The sequence below is a fragment of the Pituophis catenifer genome, unplaced genomic scaffold (assembly GCF_029215685.1).
Source record: "Pituophis catenifer annectens isolate HBS135680 unplaced genomic scaffold, rPitCat1.0.hap2 SCAF_7, whole genome shotgun sequence".
Lineage (NCBI taxonomy): Eukaryota > Metazoa > Chordata > Lepidosauria > Squamata > Colubridae > Pituophis > Pituophis catenifer.
In genome coordinates, this window is record NW_027256887.1 from 52,343,205 (window position 1) to 52,367,068 (window position 23,864).

Sequence of the window (23,864 nt, forward strand, 5' to 3'; positions counted from 1 at the left end):
AGTAATATATATGATTTTAATTTATCTATAATCACCTGTTACTCTCTTCCCCTTGCTATTTCTTCCAATTTATAGGAAGTGTGTTCTATGTATTTGTGTGCCCAGAGTTAAACTAGAGAACATGGCTTAAATTCCTGATCAATTTTTAATGCATACTTATGGCCAGCAGCCTAGCAAGGAGACAGTTAATTTTAAGAAGATTAACTCTTAAAGCAGAAAATAATATTTGAAGGAAAGATATCTCAGTTCAAAGAAAGGTAGTTCAGAATAGGTGATTTGGTCCCTAAGGATGACATACTATTTCTTTTGAAGTCAAAGGTTTCTTTTCTTGTCATTGAAAGAGAAGGAATTGGGATATTATAATTCCCGAGACTAACAATACAAACCTATGCGTATCTCTTTAGAAGTGAAACTCAGTGTATAGGCTCTCCCCCCCCATCCCCAAAGCATTACTGAAAGTATTGTTGGAATAGATGATTCTCTTCTAAGCACTTATGAACCAGTCCATGTTTTTGATCAGTTTTTTCAAAAGCGTAATTAGCAAAATACCAGATGTTATCACTTTTTGAAGTCTGTGTGGAAGCAAATGAGTGAAACCAGCAAGCAGTATTGCTAGGATATAAAGCTACAGCCTTTTTGCTAAAATGTGTCAATTTTTTTGTGAAAAGAGTTTTATTTACTTATGGAGATAAGCAGCAATCTTCTGGTTTTCAGTTAATCTTCACTGTGTATATTTATGTTGATGGAAGCAGATGTTTAAAACAAACTGAAATTTGTTTTACAGATAGTTTGCATGAGTTCCGGAGAAGATGGCTTATGTTAGCCCAAAGGAATTTGCACTAATATTTGGAGTAGTGGCTGCTTGCTACTGGAACAGTCTATTTTGTGGCTTTGTTTTTGATGATGTTTCTGCCATTTTGGACAATAAAGATTTGCATCCTTCAACTCCAATTAAGAATCTTTTTTTGAATGACTTCTGGGGAACACCCATGTCTGAGGTAATATCTCTACAAGACACTTAAAGCATTTTTATAAAGCATTGAACCAATGTGTAAGCCCTACTTTGCATTTCAGAAATATCATTTCAGCCTTCAATGATATTTTACAAAATACCAATATTTTATTTTTCATTCATTTTAATTTACAACATATATGATGACCAGGATACAAATCTTGATCATCAACGTATTAAAGACTACAGGAAAAATCAATATAATTCAAACTAGATTATCTGAAATTCATATGCCTCTGTTGTTCTTATAAACTCTCATCATATTTCAGAAAAAAATTGGAATGAACAAGTAGACTCTGTCGTATACAGAGAACTTGAGGGAGAAGATTTGATACGTTTTTGAGCAAAACAAACAAACAAAGCAAACAAAATTGACATGAGTGCCCCCAAGGCTAAGGGGACATTGGCAATTTTCCAAATCTCCTATTCATGTTACTTTGAATGTTTGAAGAGAAAATATAATGTAATCTTGCATTCTTAGCAATGTACAAAGGAGTGGATTTGTGCAGTGTGCATATGATGAGAGGAAAAGATTGATTTGAACAGATTTGCCTAGTTTGGCTATCTGGCTGTTCGTTTAGCATGCTCTTTAAGGAGAAAGACACATATACTGTTTAGGCTTCTAAAACTTTTTTTTTTTAGAATTTTCCATTTTACCAATAGCTTTTATTCCTTTTATTCTATGTGATGTTTACTTCTTTGTTTTGTCTTTTTAGGAGAGAAGTCATAAGTCATATCGACCCTTCACGGTCTTCACATTTCGTTTGAACTATCTTTTCAGTGAATTAAATGCTATTTCTTACCACTTCCTGAATGTCATCTTCCATGCAATAGTTTGTATCATCTTCCTCAAAGTCTGTAAGCTTTTCTTAGACAACAAAAGCAGTTTGGTTGCATCTTTACTATTCGCAGTGCATCCCATACATACTGAAGCAGTAAGTAAATTTAAAAATCTTGCTAGTTCAAACTGTGGAGAGTTCTTAAACAGTGTAGGGAAACATTGCAGGGTGATGATAGTGAGAACACAATTTAAAGAAATGGGGGGGATGTTAAAATGGGGAGGGGGTGTTATTCTCAAATACATCTACATTTAAACCTATCATTTACTTCTAGACATCACCTTTCCAATTACCACATGATTGTGTTAATGCATTTGAAGTGTGCTTTAGGAAGTGAACTGGCATAAGCAATGAATGTGCTCTCTTGTTAAAGCTGTGAGGCAGCTTGTCCTCTTGAAGGCTCTGTGTGCAATTGTGTCAAGAACATTCCAAGGTCATGTGTTTGGCAGTGCTTCTGCTTGGCAAAATGACTGTTAAGGGTACATACACAGTGCTCAGATTACATCATGTCTTTTGAATCCAAAGAGCTTTTTCTAAGCACATATTCAGGGAGCAATCAACATTTTCTTTCATTCTTGGTCTCTGAATGAGTCAGTCACTTCTTACTCTATTTTCTCTTTCCCACCCATCCATTTATGTCACGCAACCAAGAAAGAAAAAAAGAAAAGTTTATTTTAGGTCACATTTGTTTGGGATAATGCACATTTTTCTCCAAAATCATTCCTGATTAAAAATAAAACATATCTGATATGGCAACTTGTTTTCTACTTAAGTTCTGCAAGTTAAAGCCAAGCACATCAGCCATGATTGATCTGGGGATGTGGGCTGGGAATTGGAAAAGCACCCTGGAAAAAGGCAAGATCAATACTGTGTATACTATATATCAGTGTTTCTCAACCTTGGAAGCTTGAAGATGGGTAGACTTCAACTCCCAGAATCCCCTAGCCAGCGCTGCTGGCTGAGGGATTCTGGGAGTTGAAGTCCACCCATCTTCAAGCTTCCAAGGTTGAGAAACACTGATATATATGCTATCCTCAGGAAAAGTCCATGGATGTGGATTGGGCTTGACCTCAGAGCATCTTTATTTATAATACTAATTCAGAATAAAGGCATTTCCTTGTTTATCCACATGATGGCAGTCTAATTCTGTCCTTGCATACTTCATCAAAACAATGGAAAATCAGAACTCAAATATAAATACCTGTAAGATTTTTTTTGTCCATTACTTTAATACTTTATCTTATTTTGTTTAAATGATTTATATTGCTGTATCTTTTATTTAGGTAACTGGTGTGGTGGGCAGAGCAGAACTTCTCTCCTCAATCTTTTTTCTAGCTGCTTTTCTGTCCTATACCAGATCCAGAGGGCCTGAAAACACTATAGGTAAAGCAAACAATGAGTGGACAATCATTCATCCCCCACCCCACACCTTCAATGTAGTTATTTAAAGACCAGGTAGGGAAGTTGCAGTGGTTTGTGTGATTTCAAATCACTGTGTAGCAAATCAGTCCAGATCTATCCTTCCTTTTCCCCTGTTCTATGGATAAGAGTGAAGCATATATTAAAATGAAAGCATATGAGGTGCCAAAGAGAGAGATACGTCCAATCATACCCTTAGCACTTGAATCAATCATTCTTTGGCTGCAACTCTGCCACCACGTGCTCACAACAAAAAATATTTTTAAGGAAAGCCCACATCTGTAAAAGGTCACCCAATCCTAATTTAAGAAAACAAGAGCAAAGGCCATATGATTTTGGAAGTTGTGGCATAACCTCTGGATGGCACCGGATTGAAGAACTATACCTTGGCATGGCATCTACAAATGATTTTTACAGTATAAGATGGTACTTCTATTCTTAAATAGCTATAAAATGTGGTCGGTCTTCAATAAAACCATCTGGCAAGACAATGTACATTCAATGTTCAGAGAGAGAGGAAATATTTCCAGGCTGACATTTGAATTGCAATGTTGCTTTTCCCAATTTCATGAAGACTTAACTATTTTTGTATCTTACATTGCAGTGTGGACTCCTATTGCAGCAACAGTTTTTTTGGTGGCTGTTGCTACATTATGTAAGGAACAAGGAGTAACCGTGGTGGGGATATGTTGTGTCTATGAAGTATTTATTGCTCAAGGGGTAAGGAATTTATCTGATTCAGTTTCAAATCTGAAATTAAATTAAAATTAAAATATGTCACTTGGAGACACTTGGCCAAGAGTTCCAAGTCACATGCTGGGTGGGGAATTTTGGTAGTTGAAGTCCACACAGCTTAAAATTGCCACATTTGAAACACTGGACTAGTTCATACCTCACTTGAGTTCCAAGGCCCATGCAAATGCAAGATACCAATGAAATCTCACATGCAATAGATTTTGTCCAAAGCTAAAAATACCAAATGAAAATTTTGATCCTATTATTGAATTACTGGCAAATGAATCCACAGACCTCCCAGTTCTTATCTATTAAAATTATTTCCCCTATACTCAGTGGTGGGATTCAGTCAGTTCGCACCACTTCGGGAGAACCGGTTGTTAACTTTCTGAGCAGTTTGGCAAACTGGTTAGAAGAAATCATTAGGACAGAGAACCGGTTGTTAAATTACTTGAATCCCACCACTGCCTATAACCCATTACTTCTGGTACAACTACATCAACCCTAAAAATATTTTTTTTTAAGTTGGAGACCTTTCCATGATAACCATGGTTACCTTTTTCCAGTGAAAAAGAAATGGGTCAGTAGAGAACAAGCAAACTTCAGAATAGACTATAGTTCAATTAAATTGCCATAATACAACAACTCACTTTTTAAGACTCTTCTAAATCTAGGAGGTAACATGAACTACTTTCTACAAGACAGATATGTGAAGAGTATGGCTTGAGGACCTAAGCATGCTAGTACGCATAGAATACAGCCATTGTTGTGTTAATGGATACTTGAAATGCACTAAACATTGGATTTATGTTAAATGTATTGGCAGTGAATATAACATTAATAGCTTATTGAATTGAAAAATATTTTGATGTATGTCAGAACTCAGTATGATTGGTGAATAAAACTTAATGAGACAAGCTTGTTTAAATATTTCCCTTTGAAATAAAGGGAGCAGAAAGGGTTTTTAATCCTGTTTGAAGGTTCTTTTTTTCCCCACTTGGTGGGTTTCAGTTGAATGAAATCCCCAGAATTACTGCTACCTTGTTTGGGAATTTGGGGAATTGTAGACCTACACACTTGGATTGCATTATATATTGAAGAAGTTTGCTTGTGTGATACATGGTGTCAGAAGATTCATTTGAATATTGTTTTATGTTTTTATTTCCTTGTCTAGTATACGGTGCCAATTCTTTGGTATACAGTGCTACACATTCTTCAAGGCAAAGGCAGCATTCCCTACTGTATGCTTCAAATGCTATTGAAACTAATTGTTCTGATGTTCAGTACCCTACTACTTGTTGTGATCAGAGTTCAAGTTATTCAGTCCCAGTTACCGGTGTTTACAAGGTAAATTCCACTGTTTGTAATAGTGAAGGAACTTGGGGAAAAGTGGATAAATATTTCTGTTTGAAGAAGTATTCCTACTCCTTGGCTTCGTATTCAGGATATATATTTTATCTTACTTATGCATTAAACATTTTGTGATCTTTTGTTATGTTTACTGTTTCAACAAACTCATAAGCCTATTCAGGGATTCCCCTGTAAGTATAAGGATTGAAATTGGATAGAAGATAAAGTATGCATTGCTGGTCTCATGTTTGCTAATCTGCAAAATACAGGGTGCATGCATGCAGCTGTCTTCTGCATGTTTCCTGATCCAGGATTCAGTCGTAGATCTCCAGAAATCAACTATTCACAGCTTACTTTGGATGGCAGGTTTGAACTCAGCAGAAGTTCTCAGACCCTTGACATGCTGTAGTTAGATAAGAATGTCTACTGTGAATAGGCTGAAATTGTATTAAATAATTGAGGCTTCTCTGTCAACATAACAACTATTCTTTCTCACAACAGTTTATATCTTGGTTCCTTTTCCATATTTCAGTGGACTCTTTGCTCTGCACTTGCTGGCTTGAAGCCAAGCAACTGCTGGCTTTTGAGTTAATTGCTATCCCTGTCCTGAGTATTTATTTGCATAATTTTTGGGTGGACTTCAATGTACCCTGTAGTCCATTAACTTGGTGGTTTTACTTAATATATATTTATACTGTTTACTTCATAAAAGCATCTCAAAGCAGTTTACAACATACAAACTGTACAGTAAAACAATAAATGTAAAAACTAATTACAGTAAGGAGTGAAGGGGGGGAAGCAGAAATAAAAAGCATTTGTCCAACATTTATGTAAAGAAGGCTTGGCAGAAGAGAGAGCATTTTAACATATTTCTCGTAAAATATTACAGGGATGACTACAGGATAGCACTTGGGCACTTAGGACTTGCACAGTGCTAGCTAGGTACATGCAATAGAAGTCCCTTGGTGATCTGAGCAGTTAATCGTGTCTGTATCAGCAAAGCAATCTGCTGGGCATCCTGACCTTATACATGATACATGAATCATGAATGGAGTAAGGTTCTGCTTGCACCAGGCTTTTAAGAAGTTGCCTAACCCAGTTTAAACAGATTAACTGATCAGTTAATTTGCTTGCTTTGGACCTCAGCTTGTATCTGCTGAATTATAGAAATGCATAAATTGTTTTTTTCCTTGGTTCAATAAAAAGTCAAGGCAGCTTTGCAAGAATTCTAACTAGGCTTTGACCCTTCATGAATGGAAGGACTCCTTCCCTTGGCAAAGAACACAAGAATCGAGCTAGGTTGGGGCCGCAATTTTCACCATTGCTACTGTCCTGTTTTGCACACTGTTTTGAATAAGGCTTCTGTCTTCAGCATTGTTGTAGGGAAAAGAGGAAGTTGGGGGTAAAAGATCACCATTTTCCCTCCAACCTCTCTTTAAGTCATCCATTTCACAAAATACGTTTTTCACTCAATCCTGGATCTAATCCAGAGATTTAACCTAAGTCTTCTGTTATATGTCATGTCATATGGCTGCACCTTAACTCAACTTTTTCTTTCTAGGTTTGATAACCCAGCTGCTGTGAGTCCATCTCCTGTGAGGCAGCTGACTTTCAATTACCTCCTTCCGGTAAATGCTTGGCTGCTTCTAAATCCTTCTGAATTGTGTTGTGACTGGACAATGGGCACTATCCCATTGGTAGAATCCATGCTGGATGTAAGAAATATTGCCACTGTCACCTTCTTCTGCTTTTTGGGCACTTTGGTCATCTTCAGTCTCCGGTATCCTGGGGATTCCTCCAAGACTGTATTAATGGTAAGTGACATTATAGGGCTACCTATCAAGGCTGATTGAGACTGACCTTGGAGGAAAGAGGTGAGCCAGCACATAACACTGCCACCCACCCCCAACTCACTAAGTCAGCCCAAAAAGATAGCATGGTCATTGGTATCAAAAGTCACCAAGAGGTCAAAACGGGCAAGGTTGAACGCACCGCCTCCATTCTGTTACCACCTGAGATCATCTATGAGTATGATCACTACTATTTCAGTTCCAAAACTGGGCCTGAAATTTAACTGAAGAGAAGCCAGATAATTCATTTCCTCTGTAACACCACAGCCTTCTCAACCATCTTCCCTCAAAAGGGGAGATTGAAGACTGGACAAAAATTGTCCAGAATGATATGATACCATGGCTTCTTGAGGAGGGGGCACACCAGTGCCTCTTTAAAAAGATCCAGGACACCCCCACCAACAAGGATAAATTCACCATCTATCTCCTGGGCAGTCTTAACCGCCAGGAGGGGCATGGATCTAATGCACAGGTGGTAGCATTTACCCATTCCAGAGGATCCCGTCCATTTCCTCAAGTCCAATAGAATCAAACTATTCCCAAATAACTGGGTAAGTCCATTCTCTGGGCATCGCCACAGTACTTACACCATGCTTGGTATCCAATTGGGAATTAATCCAAGTGATTTTATCCTACGGGTTCACAGAAAATTCCTCTGCACGGTTTTGTAAATGGGCCTTCAGGCTTCCCTTTCTGAGGAGAATCCAGTAACCCTAAACAAGGTGCTGGGTGGCAGAGCGGAGAAGTATTGGCACTTCTCTGCTCCAGCCTTCATGAGATAAAACATAATAGTGGCCTTAGCTTGTATTTGGTCAAGCTCATTCTTTATCTTCTTCCAGTGCTCCTTTTGGTGTCTCCTGATCCTCTTTCAACTCCCTCAATTCCTCTGTAAATCACAGGGAGCAGCAGGAGAGATGGGCCAAGAGAGGCAGCATCCCCTAACCCTGGCCTCTCAGTTCCCTTACCTGGGGGATCCCCCATCCCAAACACACAACCCAGATACGGTGAACCAGGGGTAGTAGTGAGACCTGTAGTACTGCAGCGCTCACACTCATTCTCTGCACAAGGCGAGCCCCTCTTGTATTAGTTGCAAGTGTACAGAGAGATTTAAATGTGTTCTAAATTAGATTATTCTGCTTTCAGCACATTTTCTTTAGACTTGATTTTTTTTTCAGCAGCTACAATTCAATCCCAATTCAGTATAAGTGATAGAAATATTCCCAAATCCATTTTGCTACATATATGAAAATAGAGATCCTATTTATCACCATATTTGATCGAATTAGCTAACTTCCATTGCATGTTCTATTGTGCTATACTTGCATCGGTACATTTCAATGATTATTGTTTGTAGGTATGGACTTAATTATTGTGCATAATTTTGTACGTATGGAGTTAATTATTGTTCCCACTGTAGCTCTACATTGCTTTTTGTCCTTGAATGTTGTAACACTTTGAGTTGCGTTAGTTCAGCACTCAGGAAAACGTCGGATTTTATCAAGCTGGTACATTGTACATTATCTGTACAATGTCTTTGCTGAATTTTTAAAAGTATTTCATGGAGCAGTTATTTCACAGTGTAACTTTGTATCTGCAGATTTTGCTCCTCTGTGCTTATGAGGCTCTTGTAATATACGTATACAATGTGGGCTTTATTGACAGCAGGGCTTTTTTGCCACGTTAAAACAACACAGTAACAGCACCGTGTATAGATTCTGGATTAAAGGACTACCCCCTCCTCCCCGCCCCCCATCCAATGCTTGATCTATGAATGAAATGAAATCTGTGGTGAGCAAAAAGGCTGGAAGTCACTTGACTACTTCCTAACAACCATTGCTGTTCTAGCAATAATCTAGGAAAACGAACACAATTAAATAGAAAGGGGAGTCCTTGGGGTAATTTTGTGCTTTATATTGATCACAGTTATAGTGGAGCCCAAGTAATGTTATTTGTTATGTAAAAAGTTACGTTATTTGTTACATGGGCTACATACAGTCGGCATCGCAAAAACATTAGGATGTTATTAGAAAATCCTATTTTTCCAGACCATCTAGTTTTTCAGCAGATTCCATTTAAGGGTATATGAATGCTTTAAGTTTTTGTCTTTTTAAGAAACTGAATTCTGCACCAAAAAAGGTAGCATTTTGATTTGGAATATACCACCAAAAGTTAGAAATTTAGTGTTGCCTACATTAAGACTGGATTTCTGTGAGCCTTCCTCTTGTTGTGTGAGTTCTTCAGTGTTGCTTAGGGTGAGCGGCCATATAAATCTTTCAAATAAATAAATTATAAGTTTAGCCAATGTTTCTATCGTGTCCTTATTATTATGAAAAACACACTTGCATGCTTTTTAATTTCATTTCCTAAAAGCTTATCGGCATTCTATGTTGATTGTTGAATTAATAATGACTCAATAGGATTATGAATAAATTGCCTTCACTCTCTGCTGAGGGAGTAGTTCAGATGTGGCTCAGCAGCAAAAAAGAAGCAGAACCAAAAAAAGAAAAAAATGGCAGACATTTGGCTGTGTATTTTACTATGAAGAAAAAACAAGTAGTCCATTCCTTTTCCAGGAAAGCCTACTTTTGTAGTTTGTGGTCCAGGAAGAAGCTTATGAATTATTATTGATCTAAATTAAACACATCATCTGAGAACCTGAGTTTCTTCAGGAGGCAGAATTTAAAATCAGTCTGAGTCATAGGTTATAGTGCCTTGGATAGCACAACTGATGGTGCTGGTCATTGGGAGATATTACCCAGTGTAATCATCATCATCATTTAATGACCCCATAATCCCGGAGTCTGGGCAACTGAATGGAGCTAGCAGAGTGTTTTAATGGCTGGATGCCCGTCCTGCTGCTGCCAATGCAGAGTTTTGTTCAGCAGATATATTCTCAATGTGCTCAGAGAGATAAATATCTGCCTCTACCTAGGATCAAACTCGCAGCCTCCTGATTGTGAGGTGAAAGCTCCACCTCTAGGCCACTGCACCACTCCATATTACCCAGTGTAATGTATGTATGTAATGTACTAGCCATACGGAGTATGACATATCTGGCATCAGAGTCTAATAAACTTGCACATACTCTATGCTGCTATAACATTGCTTTCTCAGAGCAGTATATAACTTACTTAAAATGTGCAGTGGTGGAAGCAAAAGGACGGCTGCCTGCCTTTAAGCAGGTTGAGGCAGATAACCTTACAAAGAGCTACAGTCAGGTGCAGAAATATTGGGACATCGACACAATTCTAACATCTTTGGCTCTATACACCACCACAATGGAGTTGGAATGAAACAAACACAATGTGCTTTAACTGCAGACTGTCAGCTTTAATTTGAGGGTATGTACATCCAACTCAGGTGAACGGTGTAGGACTTACAGCAGTCTGCATATGTGCCTCCCACTTGTTAAGGGACCAAAGGTAATGGGACAGAATAATAATCATAAATCAAACTTTCCCTTCTTAATACTTGGTTGCAAATCCTTTGCAGTCAATCCCAGCCTGAGGTCTGGAATGCATAGACATCACCAGACGCTGGGTTTCATCCCTGGTGATGCTCTGCCAGGCCTCTACTGCAACTGTCTTCAGTTCCTGCTTGTTCTTGGGGCATTTTCCCTTCAGTTTTGTCTTCAGCAAGTGAAATGCATGCTCAATGGGATTCAGGTCAGGTGATTGACTTGGCCATTGCATAACATTCCACTTCTGTCCCTTCAAAAACTCTTTGGTTGCTTTTGCAGTATGCTTTGGGTCATTGTCTATCTGCACTGTGAAGCGCCGTCCAATGAGTTCTGCAGCATTTGGCTGAATGTGAGCAGATAATATTGCCCAAAACACTTCAGAATTCATCTTGCTGCTTTTGTCAGCAGTCACATCATCAATAAATACAAGAGAACCAGTTCCATTGCCAGCCATACATGCCCACGCCATGACACTACCACCACCATGCTTCACTGATGAGGTGGTATGCTTAGGATCATGAGCAGTTCCTTTCCTTCTCCATACTCTTCTCTTCCCATCACTCTGGTACAAGTTGATCTTGGTCTCATTTGTCCATAGGATCTTGTTCCAGAACTGTGAAGGCTTTGTTAGATGTTGTTTGGCAAACTCTAATCTGGCCGTCCTGTTTTTGAGGCTCACCAATGGTTTACATCTTGTGGTGAACCCTCTGTATTCACTCTGGTGAAGTCTTCTCTTGATTGTTGACTTTGACACACATACACCTACCTCCTGGAGAGTGTTCTTAATCTGGCCAACTGTTGTGAAGGGTGTTTTCTTGACCAAGGAAAGAATTCTTCGGTCATCCACCACAGTTGTTTTCCATGGTCTCCCGGGTCTTCTGGTGTTGCTGAGCTCACCGGTGCGTTCCTTCTTTTTGAGAATGTTTCAAACAATTGTTTTGGCCACGCCTAATGTTCTTGCTATCTCTCTGATGGGTTTGTTTTGTTTCTTCAGCTTAATGATGGCTTGCTTCACTGATAGTGACAGCTCTTTGGATCTCATCTTGAGAGTTGACAGCAACAGATTCCAAATGCAAATAGCACACTTGAAATGAACTCTGGGCCTTTTATTTGCACATTGTAATTGTGGTAATGAGGGAATATCACACACCTGGCCATGGAACAGCTGAGAAGCCAATTGTCCCATTACTTTTGGTCCCTTAACAAGTGGGAGGCACATATGCAAACTGCTGTAAGTCTTACACCGTTCACCTGAGTTGGATGTACATATCCTCAAATTAAAGCTGACAGTCTGCAGTTAAAACACATTGTGTTTGTTTCATTCCAACTTCATTGTGGTGGTGTATAGAGCCAAAGATGTTAGAATTGTGTCGATGTCCCAATATTTCTGCACCTGACTGTAGGAGTCCAACACAGGTAGCTAACCCAGTTGCTTGCATGTGCAGTGACAAATGTAGATCTATTTTTTGCAATTAAATCTTCAGTAATGTTTTGCTAAAGCTAAGCAGATCTAGCAGTGTAAACTTCAAGGAATTAGAAAGGTTGTGAATAAACTGTTCCAATATTGGCACTGTGTACAGATGAATTCGGTTTGGTTCTCCTACAGCAGTTTAATTCCAACCTGAGTGGCCTCCAAATATGGGGAATTCAACTCATAGAATTCTCTCTTATTCTAACTATGCCAATTGAAGAATTCTGGGATTTGAAATACATCAGTCTGGAGGATGTGTATGCTGGTAAAAGCTGTTCTGTAGAGTTAGATATATACAAACATTACACTGCTTCAGTTGGATTGTTGTCTCTTTTTGAAATAAATATATGTTTGTTTATAATATAATTCTGACAGTCTTGATACAGGCACATGCATCTTTCCTCTGAACATGTAGAACTGCTCTAGGCTAACTCAAGACTTAAGATCATATCCAGTGAAGACAATGGATAAGTCTGTGTACTGATATAAGCCCCTCTGATTTCTATGAGTCTGTTATTAACAAATCTATTCAATCCATTGCTCCTTTCATAACTTGCAGTTAAATCAATATGTTTTTGATTGGCTTGTTTAAAACCTTTAAACAAACCAATTTAACTCTTTAAACTGAGTTGTGGTGGCGCAATGATTAGAATGCAGTATTGCAGGCTAATTCTGCCGATTTCCAGCAGTTTGATCCTGACTGGCTCAGACTTCCAAGGTCAGTAAAATGAGGTCTCAGATTGTTGGGGTCAATATGCTGAGACTGTAAACTGCTTAGAGAGGACTGTAAAGCACTATGAAGTAGTATATAAGTCTAAGTGCTATTGCTATTGCTGTTTAACTACAGTTATCCAGTTCAACTAAAGGTTTGCTCTGTTTAATTAGATTTGGCTATTGTACATAACTAATTGTTTATATACATAGATGAATACAGGTAGTCCTTGACTACAATTGAGCCCAAAATTTCTGTTGCTAAGTTAAATAGTTGTTAAGTGAGTTTTGGCCCATTTTACAACTTTTCTTGCCACAGTTGTTAAGTGCACCTGGATTTCCCATTGACTTTGTTCCTCAGCAGATTGCAAAAGCTGATCATGTGATCCCAGGATACTGCAACCGTCATAAATATGAGTCAGTTGCCAAGCATCTGAATTTTGATCATGTGACCCAGGGGTGAAATCCTCCCGGTTCAGACCCGATCGCCTGATCCGGTAGTGATGGCGGGAGGTGGTTCAGAGAACTGGTAGCAAAAATCCCTGCGCCCCCCCCCCCCACCATGCCCAGCTGAGCCGCACAATCATCAGAGGCTTTTTTTTTTTTACTTTTAAAAGCATTTTTTTCTACAACCTTTTCCGACGAAAAAATGCTTTTAAAAGTAAAAACAAAAAAGCCTCTGATGATCGCGCGGCTCAGCTGGGATCATCAGAGGCTTTTCAAAGCATTTTTTTCTGCAACCTCTTGGCCGAAGGGGTGGTAAAAAAATGCTTTGAAAAGTCTCTGACGATCCCAGCTGAGTTGCCTGATCGGCATAGAGGCATTTTTAAAAAAGCCTTTCTGACGATCCCAGCTGAGTTGCCTGATCGGCAGAGAGGCTTTTCAAAGCATTAGAAAAAATGCTTTAAAAAGTTTTTTTTAAAAAAAACAGCCCACGCAGTCACATCCCCGCCCCCACCAAGCCTTGTTACTACAGAACCGGTAGTAACAAATTTTACATTTCACCCCTGACGTGACCATAGAGAAGCTGCAATGGTCATAAAGTGTGAAAAATGGTCATAAGTCCCTTTTTTCAGTGCCTTTGTAACTTTGAACGGTCAATAAATGAAATGTTGTAAGTCGAGGACTATCTGTATATGATTTGTAAAGTAATAGAGTTTGTATAGCTTTGAAGAAGTACCGATAGCTTTGAAGACATACTTTGAAGGGACACAAGATAAATCTAGATTTGGTAAGAGCATAAAATAGCAAGTTATCGATTTCATCAGAACTGTAGAAGAAAAAAAAATAGGGATTCTAAATGTAAAATTAAATCAGTGCCTCTTTTACAGACATGTATGCTGTAGGTCTGTATAATGCTTAAATATTTTTCTGCTTTGGGTTACTAGCTAGTGTTTTGTTTGTTTTTTTCTTTTGCTGTTTTAGGCACTTTGTTTAATAGTTTTGCCATTCATCCCAGCGTCAAACCTTTTTTTCCCTGTTGGCTTCGTAGTAGCAGAACGAGTGTTATATGTTCCCAGCATGGGATTCTGCATGCTAGTTGCTCATGGGTGGAAAAAGCTGTCAAGTAACAGGTAGGTTAAAAAGTGTTGCTTGGGGAAGGGGGGGGGGCATGAATGGGAACTAAAGGTGAAATTGCATGGAAGAGTTGTCTGAGTGGCTTAATATCTTTACTTGCTTTTTGTCAGTTTCTTGTAAAAATCAAATCCAGAAGCACACAGATAAACTGATGCAGTAGGATTCATTAACTTCTTTATATACATAATAATACATGAAGTAAATTTACAATACCAACAGCAGATTCACAGTTTCATTTCAGCTCAGGTCAGCAGACAAGTTCACACACACTGGTTTCAGTTTCTCTTTACTCAGAAGCTGCAGACTCAGACACACCTTGGCTCCAGTCTGTCTCAGTTCCCAGTTGGCTGACTTAGTTGCTATGCCTATTCATTGGCTGACCTTGTTACCATGTCTTCCCAGTCATGAATATTCTGACACTTTTACCATCTTTTCTACATCATAATCAGTAAAACTTCCTTTTGGGGAAAGGAAGGAAAATATATCTCAGAAACCATTACATTTTTTAAAGTTGTCATTAAAGTTTTAACAATTAAATAAACTAATTAAATAAAATAAAACAATCAAACCAATTAGAATTGAAATTTTCCCGAGTATTCAGGATCTTAAATGGATCATAAATACTCTACAATACTATTTTACTGTAAATGTTTCTTGAAAACAATGATTTGCAAGACTTTTCAAATAGTTAACCTCTTATTTTACGTTTCATCAATTCAGTCATGGTATCAGTCCCTTTATGTAATGCTGTAAATGTTTAAAAATAACCTGAGGGCATCCCTTAACAGTAAGTGAAAGGGATTTTCTAAATTTCCTTGCATTATTTTCTCTTTCCTGTAGTTCCTGTTATTACTATATCTGCTTGTTTTAAAGATTCATAGCACCTGAGAAAGAAATTAAGGGTTTTTAAAAATGGTTTGCTTTTGCTTTTTCTTTAAAAATGGATTAAAAATCCCTTCTTTTCTAAATAATTCACTCTTAATCATTTTTACTGTTTTTTTAGTTGTTATCAAATTATTTAATTTGCAATTATGAAACTACTCTTTTAACATGTTTTCATGTTAACACATAAGCTGTGTCAACTCAGATATGTTTCTAAAATATAATATTTGCTCTTTCTGTCCCCTCAGTTTCCTGTATAACATAAACTATAGTTGTAGCTGGGCAAATTATTGTTATATTGAGCATGAAAACTAAATTCACAGACAGGGCTTAAAATAGAGTCTCGATTTTCCTTTGGAGGGGAAGTGACAATCAGTTGTTTGACTTTTTTTTGTCAAAGAAACAAATATTTTATTTTGCATTGCTTTCTTCTTAAGAATGAGAATAAATATTGTTTCATACAATAAAATAATTTAGGTTGCCTTCATGGTTTTGTTCTCCATTACCTTTTATGCCATCATAGCAGCAAACCAGAAATGAATGTTGAAACTATAATTGTTGACAGACAATTGACAGACAGATGATCTGTTCCATAGTTTCAAATGGCCACATATAGGCAGCTGTATTTCTTCATTATGGCAATGAAGTCTACATTCCAATTATTCCAAATAATAAGTCCTGTTTTGCAAAGTAGTGATATTTAGTTACCAACACTTGGATTCAACAAGTTCTTAATGGTTCAGATATGCTGAGAACAATTCAGTGGATTGAATGACAAATATAGTCAGTTGCTATACTGATAACAGAAGCAACTTCCGTCTAAATAGATTTCATTTTCTCTTTGTATCTTATTACTGTTTGTTTATAATAAAGCGCTAAATGCAAAATGACATTGCATTTAGCAAAACTGCCTTAGCACTTTTTCTCCTGTCAGCATCTGTTCTGCTTCCTGAAGCAGTTAATTGTGAAAATATGGTTAATATTAAATTGGATCTAGAATTGTAAACTGAGGTTCTATGAGTTAAGTGCCCTAATTGGAGAAATATGCTGTTAGCCTGGGAAATCAAGAATTACATTAACCACATCTTTCTTCATTTTTACTTACTAGTACCCTGAGAAAGCTATCATGGATTTGTTTGTCTTTGGTTTTGTTCATTCATGCTTTAAAAACATTGCAGAGGAACTGGGATTGGGAATCGGAATATACATTGTTTATGTCTGCTTTAAAGGTATAGTATTATTATTCTAAACTCTTATTTCTGATAATAATGCGTTCTTGAAGGATTTATGTCAGAAAAAAGAAACTCCAGGATTCACAGCCTCTGATACCTTTTCAGAACTCTCCCCTCCTCCCAAGGAAAGATACTGGGAATTGATAAATGTAGCTTGTCCTTGGTTAACAACTGCTTCATTCAGCAAGCATTGAATTTACAACAGTGATAAAAAAGTAGATTTAAAACTGGTCCCCGAACCTATGACTGTCACAGCACTTCTGTGGTCATGTGATGACTATTTGGGCACCTCGCAACCAGCATGCGTTTCTGACAGCTGCAGCATCCCGTGGTCATGTGGTTTACATTTGTGACCTTCTTAGTTGGCTTCCGACAAGCAAAGTCAATGGGGAAGCCTGGAAAAGGCCATTCATGGTCATATGACTTCATGCTTAATGACTTCAGATTATCTGCTAAACAACCACAGCCGAACTGATATAAATTGGGTGATGTCACATGATGGTTCACTTAATAACTACATTGTTTAACAACAAAATTATCAGTCCTGGTTGTGGTCATTAAGTGAGGACTGTCTAGATGAAAAATCAAGGTTACTCTACTAATGAAACAGAAGTCCTAAGACATGTCTAGCTAAAATTGTGTATGTAATACTGAGAAATTTCTGTTGCCTGGTCATTTTTTGTGTTAGAAGTGAGAAATTATTTAATGTGCCACCAGACCCGTGATGGTGAACCTATGGCACGCATGCCGGAAGTGGCATGCAGAGCCATCTCTCCAGGCACATGAGCCATCGCCCATTGCTCTTCCGGGTTCAGGCCAGCTGGCCTTCACGCGCACAGGAGCACAGGAAACCAGAAGAGCAGCTACCCAGTGCGCATGCACGTGGCGGGCGGCTGCTCTTCCAGTTTCCGGCACACGCATGCGCACCGGCCACCTGGTCTTCTGGTGTCTGGCATTCATACACGCGCAAAGACCAACTGGCCAGTGTGCATGCACACACCGGAAACCAGAAGAGCAGCCTCACGCATGTGCACTGGGCAGCTGTTCTTCCGGTTTCCGGCACATGCATGTGCACTCCTTTTTCGATACTCTGTACCGAAAAGGTTCGCCAACACTGCACCAGACCATAATATTAACTTACTGAAAATCAAATTTATTTTTTTCCTGGTTCCTCCCACAATTTTTCTTACTGTATCCGCTGTCATACCATTTCAATCTTTTACAGCAGCCATCTCCAATCACATGTCTCAGGAGATGCAAACTGCCAGAATTCTCAGTATCGCCATGACAGGTAGAGAATTCTGGGAGTTGACACTCATGCACCTGGAAGGCACCAAACTGGGGGAATCTGTCCTGAGCAACTAAGCAATTTACTATCATCTATCATAAGTCTTTTGTATTTTAGATTTTAAATAAATGAGTTCAGCTCCAAATGGTCCCTAACATTATTGGTGTGCCCATAAAGCTTTTATACATTCCCTTAGTCTGTGCATAGGCAAGGTTTTTATAAACACTCTCTTAAACATTCCACCTCAATAGACTATGCTTTCATAAATGAATTATTCAATTTGCATAGCAAATTGTTTGTTTCTGATATGTCATGTACATGTTTTCTGTGATCAGGTAAATAAGAACAATGCCAAACTCTGGAATAATGTGGGTCATGCTTTAGAAAATGAAAAGAACTTTGAAAGAGCATTGAGATTCTTCATACAGGCCACCCAAGTTCAGCCAGGTGAGTTGTAAAAGATCGCTAGCATGAAAGGCAATAATACTCTCTTTTCCTAATATTTTCCCCATGACCAGGGAAGCCTTTGCTTAGCATTAGTTGGCATTATCAGCTACTGCAGCTTGGACCAGAAAGCTTTAATGGCTCATGTCTTTATCCCCATGCATTTTACTATTGCAGTGCTCCCTCTAAGGTGCACAACTCAGTGATCAACAGAGATATAAGATATATCCTATATCTTATAGGATATTTACAGGATATCTTTACAAGATCATTATTTTATGTTTCATACACTAGGCTGCATTGGGGATCACTTTAACCATGTGTTCTGTCCTATCTGTAAGACCATTGGGAGAGGGTTTTTCTTGTCATTGCAAGAGGTGAAAGGACCATGGTCCAGAAGGACAAGCAATCTCCTTGGTTGCTCCAGCATTGTAGAACTTGCTGCCTGCAGAGATAAAGCTGTTCCCATTCTTGGCACTCCAGAAAGTCTTGAAAATTCCTCTTTTTAAGCAGGAATTTGTTCTGAACTAATATGACAGTTGGCTCCTCTTAGCAAGGTTATTTTGGTCTATGAGTATTGAGTTTACTATGAAATGTTAGTTTATGCTTTTCTGTTAACTAGTCAGGGTGATTCATTGGAGTAATACATAAATTGTGTAAGTAAAATAAATGTTAGTGTGAAATCTTAAAAATGTATATAATTTTATGAATTTATACAAGTATGGAAAGTTTGCTGGTGTCCTGATTCCTTAAATGTAATGCTTTAAAAAGCAGTTCAAAGAAATTTCCTGCTCCATCTAGCTATTATTAAGTTGCATATTAATCTTCCATGGCTGATTTTCCTTCTGTAATTCAGGGGCAGAGCACATGTTTTACGTGCAAAAAGTTCCATGCTCAGTCCTTAACAGTGCTTTACAGAAAAGATCTCCGCATGAGATTCTAGGAACATTGTATTTATCAAAGTAGCTTGTGCTTCGGAGGCAATGTACATCCCTCCGACTGATGCCAGATTGTAATCCCTCATCATTGCCATACTGGTCTAGGCTGACAGAATCCAGAGGTAGCTTAAAAGCATCCTTTCCCGCCTCTGAATTAAACAGCCAAGTGGCCCAAGCAACAATAAAGCAACTATATTTCTTTCTGTAATGGGTATAATATGTGTGTGTTCTATACTTGGAACATTGCAAAATGCTTGTGTTTTGAATTAATTATCAAATGAATTTCTTGAGCCTAGTTTAACAAAATTGTACAGCGTATGTCATATCAGTCACATTTTAGATAGAAGCGGAGGCAGGGAGGATTTAATATTTATTTGATTTCTAGTTTAAAGTTGTTGTGACTGAGGCTGGAATTTTAGAGGGAAAGAAAGTACTGAAGGTCTTGTTTATCTTGCAATTTTGAAGATGATATTGGCGCCCATATGAATGTAGGAAGAACTTACAAAAATTTAAACAGAACCAGAGAAGCGGAAGAATCCTATTTAGTTGCAAAATCATTGATGCCACAGGTAAGTGGAATACACTGCTTATTTGAGAAGTTTCATTAGACTTGGAATGTCTTTTTAGCAAAAGATGTTGGGGCACATCTTTTTTACTTTGCTGGAAATTATAGCAATCAGTCTAGTTCACCCTTTTTCTTGTCTGTATTTTCGTAATAATTATAACATTTAATATTTTTTAAAAAATTAAAAATACAGTTATATATCAGCCTGCTTTTGTATTAGAACAGTGTATTCTCAGTTCAAATGAAAGTTGTACTTAGTTTAAAGTAATTATAATTTAGGCCTCTCATTTTAAAACTGCAGTCTTTGACACTGTTAAACTTTCATTGTGTTATAGTTCTAATAAATTTATGGTTAATGCTCTTCCAAGCCTAATATAATTTCTTCTGCTGTCAGATTATTCCGGGTAAAAAATATGCTGCGCGAGTCGCTCCTAACCATCTGAATGTTTACATAAACCTTGCAAACCTGATTCGGGCAAATGAGTCTCGTCTTGAAGAAGCAGACCAATTGTATCGTCAAGCCATTAGCATGAGGCCAGATTTCAAACAGGCCTACATTAGCAGGTACTTTATAATCTTATATTCATAATGAAATGCAAAATGTGAGTAGACCGCTCTACTGTCAATGCTGTTTTAATAGCAAGAAAATGGAGTGAATGGAAACCACATAATTTAAAATTTTGATTCTCAACAGGGGTGAATTGCTTCTAAAGATGAATAAACCCCTGCAAGCTAAAGAAGCTTACCTAAGGGCTCTTGAATTGGATCGAAGCAATGCAGACCTATGGTACAACTTGGCAATTGTTTACATTGAATTGAAAGATCCCTCTGAAGCTCTGAAAAACTTCAATCAGGCATTAGAACTGAATCCTAGTCACAAACTAGCCTTGTTCAATTCTGCACTATTGATGCAAGAATCTGGTATGTATACCTAGAACTCTAAGACAACTTTGTAAAAGTTGTATGATGTTTTACTATTATTTATTATTATTTATTAACATGCTCTATGGGGAAGAAAGACAGAAAAGAAAGACCAGGAAAAATAATGCATGAAGAACTCCAAAAACAAAACAACGTGATTGATATATGTCAATAACAAAATTTTGAACCAAAATTAGTAATAATCAATGACTCTCTGACATGATCAAATCACAAAATGACATGAAATATCATTAAAACTAGGCCATAGAAAAACATAGTTATTTTTTTTAATGAATAGTCAGGATTGCTTTTTCAAAAAAAGGATAAGTCACATAACTCTAGAATACAATCCTGTCTCAGCAATACAAATTATAAGCAAGTTAAATATTTCCCTTTCAGGATGGATTGTCTAAAGTTTTAGCTTTGAAGAATACATTTGCAGAACTGAGTTCCATATTATTTACAATTTTCCCTCTTAAGTCAGATTTTAGCTTATAAGTAAAGTACTCCTTACAATTAAACACAAGACTGTGTCCTTGCATTGTGAATTGAGTCTTCAGTGCTTCTTCTACAATGATTGAATGTGATCTTTGGTGCAGTGGTTAAGATACTGAATAGACACCTACGAGATGCAGCTTCAAGGCCACATCTTGTCATGGAAAATCACTGTCTTCCAGCTCAACTTACCCTATAGGGTTGCTGTTACAGGAAAAAGTAGGAAGGAGGAAGTAGTATATATTTCACTTTGAGTTCTGGAGGAAAGGTGAGATTTAACCCTAATAGGTTATTTTAATAAGTTACATTCCAACGGGGGATTACAAACAAGATTTGAAGCAGGAAATTGTAATAATTTTAAAAGCCTGGGGATAGAATCACGGGGGTTATTTTCCTGGGCCCCCATCCAATTATTTTTCAATATTTGAAAGGATCAGTTGTTATTTTCCATTCAAATCAATGAAATTAATTGAAATCTCCCAAATTATATAGGTATTCCAAATCTTTTACCTCAGTTGGGCAAAAAAATTATTGTAATAATGGATGTTGGGAGAAAAAAGTGGGTATGTAATACGCTTCCCATGGATCTTTCAGATCTTTCTGACTATAAGAAATATCAAATTGTAAAATTATAGTATCATGAATCTAAATCTACAAGCATAAGTAGTAAAGACTGTTGATATTGTCCTGTTTACAGAGCCATGGATAGTCCATATTAATGTTCATTTGTTGCTTTAGGTGAGGCCAGCCTTAGGCCTGAAGCTAAAAAGAGACTTCTAAGTTACATAAAAGAAGAATCTCAAGATGCTAATGGTTATTTTAACTTAGGCATGCTTGCAATGGATGATAAAAAAGATGATGAAGCTGAGATGTGGATGAAAAAAGCCATAAAGCTACTTCCAGGCTTCCGCAGTGCTTTGTTCAACTTGGCCTTGCTTTACTCTCAGACTGCAAAAGAGCTGAAAGCTTTACCCGTGCTGGAGGAATTGCTGAGGTACTACCCAGATCATACCAAAGGTTTGATTTTGAAGGGAGACATTTTGATGAACCAAAAGAAAGATATACAGGGAGCAAAACAATGTTTTGAGAAAATTCTGAAAATGGATCCAAACAATGTACAAGGAAAACACAACCTCTGTGTGGTTTATTTTGAAGAACGAGACTTATTAAAGGCAGAAAAATGCTTAGTGGAAACACTGGCCTTAGCCCCACATGAGGAATACATCCAACGCCATTTAAGCATTGTCCGAAGTAAAATTGCTTCCCTCAGGTTAGGGGACGCAAGTGTGACTCATACGGAAAAAGTAGCATCTGTGGAAGAAAAAAAAACTCCATCTGAACACTTGAAAGAGGTAAAAAGTGAGCAAAAAAACCCTCAGACTACGAACTCTAATGGCAGCAAGGAGCAGAGGAAATCCAAAAAACATGGAAATAAAAACTCTACAGACAAAGAGACAAAAAAGAAATCGACAAAAGAAATAAAAGAGATAGAGAAAAAAAGAGTTGCTGCACTGAAAAGACTGGAAGAGATTGAACGTATATTAAACGGTGAATAATTACTTGGAGCACCACTGTAAGGGAAACTGGCATCTATTTTGCAGATTTTACATGTGCGTCGCATGTGTTTTCAGTCAAAGTAATCACAAGGAGCTTTTAAATTTGGAAAGAATATTGAAATGTTAACTAAAATTGAAGAAGCTACACAATGAATAGGAAAAGCCATGACTTTTAACCAAGGATGCTTGGTTAAGGAGTTGCACATAACGGACACACAAGGACTTTTCCAGCAATGGAAGCTTATATTCTAATATTGCTGGTTAGAAGAATAGCTTATTACTCCAGAAACAAATCTCACTAAACTCCTTATTTGAAAGCAAGCATGTAAGAGCTTGGCTGCAAAATACTTGCAACCACCTGTGCTCGGTTCTGTCTGTTCTCAAAGAACGGTTAAAATACTGATAGATAAATATTAAAGAGAGCCTCAGGTATATTGGTCACCAGACTAATTTTACTAGAGAAAACCATTGGTCTGAGTATTTAAGCATTACAAATTAATTGGATGACTATTATTTTACTTCACACATCAAATCATTTTTTCTATGTAAATGTATGTGGCACATTCCCATTTTGTCTTCCTGCTTCCCTATAAGTATTAATGTTCCAGAATGCATTGGGAATTAATTAGCAAATACCACTTGTGTTTTTGTATGAGCATGCATGCATTTGATGTTTTTTTTTAAAAAAAAACTTTAATAAATCACTCTATAGATACAGTGATTTTCTGTATCATGGGGACGAGCAGGAATACTCATCCCCAAAAGATATCCCTATCGAAAAGCTTTGTCCTGTGTTTTTTGTTGTTGTTGTCATTGATTTTTTTTGTTATTGTTATCAGCACCATCCTGTGATGCTTCTAATATAGGAAAAATGAAACTGTTTCTGAACTGTCATCTATTTTTTAAGAAATCAATGCAAAACCTATAGAATCATTTCCAAGGTGGTGGATTTTTTTTACCTCTTTTATGGTTGAATGCAACTCACAATATATACCAGGTATCTTTTTAAGCTGCTCGCCGATTAAATTGCCTTCTTGTGATAATACATTATAAGGAATGGCAAACCATTACAATTTTATTTGCAATCATGGTAATTATGTTTTAATATGGAAAATATA

General features: G+C 37.5%; 1 protein-coding gene across 1 annotated transcript; it reads left to right on the top strand.

Annotated features, from left to right (window-relative positions):
• Positions 1 to 806: 806 nt before the first annotated feature.
• Positions 807 to 23,402, top strand: TMTC3 (transmembrane O-mannosyltransferase targeting cadherins 3). The gene is made up of 13 exons (XM_070946880.1): positions 807 to 998; positions 1,729 to 1,947; positions 3,135 to 3,234; positions 3,875 to 3,990; positions 5,180 to 5,352; positions 6,917 to 7,169; positions 14,273 to 14,421; positions 16,416 to 16,536; positions 18,163 to 18,274; positions 19,675 to 19,778; positions 20,169 to 20,338; positions 20,469 to 20,695; positions 21,929 to 23,402. The coding sequence occupies exons 1-13, from the start codon at positions 810 to 812 to the stop codon at positions 22,744 to 22,746; spliced, it is 2,751 nt and encodes a 916-aa protein (XP_070802981.1). The 5' UTR covers positions 807 to 809; the 3' UTR covers positions 22,747 to 23,402.
• The last annotated feature ends 462 nt before the right edge of the window (positions 23,403 to 23,864 follow it).

Coding starts and splice junctions, on each gene's coding strand:
- TMTC3 (XM_070946880.1), top strand. CDS start 810: ATGGCTTATGTTAGCCCAAAGGAATTTGCACTAATATTTGGAGTAGTG. Junction 5,353..6,916: donor CAGTTACCGGTGTTTACAAG/GTAAATTCCACT, acceptor TTTTCTTTCTAG/GTTTGATAACCCAGCTGCTG. Junction 16,537..18,162: donor TGTTTATGTCTGCTTTAAAG/GTATAGTATTAT, acceptor TTCTGTGATCAG/GTAAATAAGAACAATGCCAA.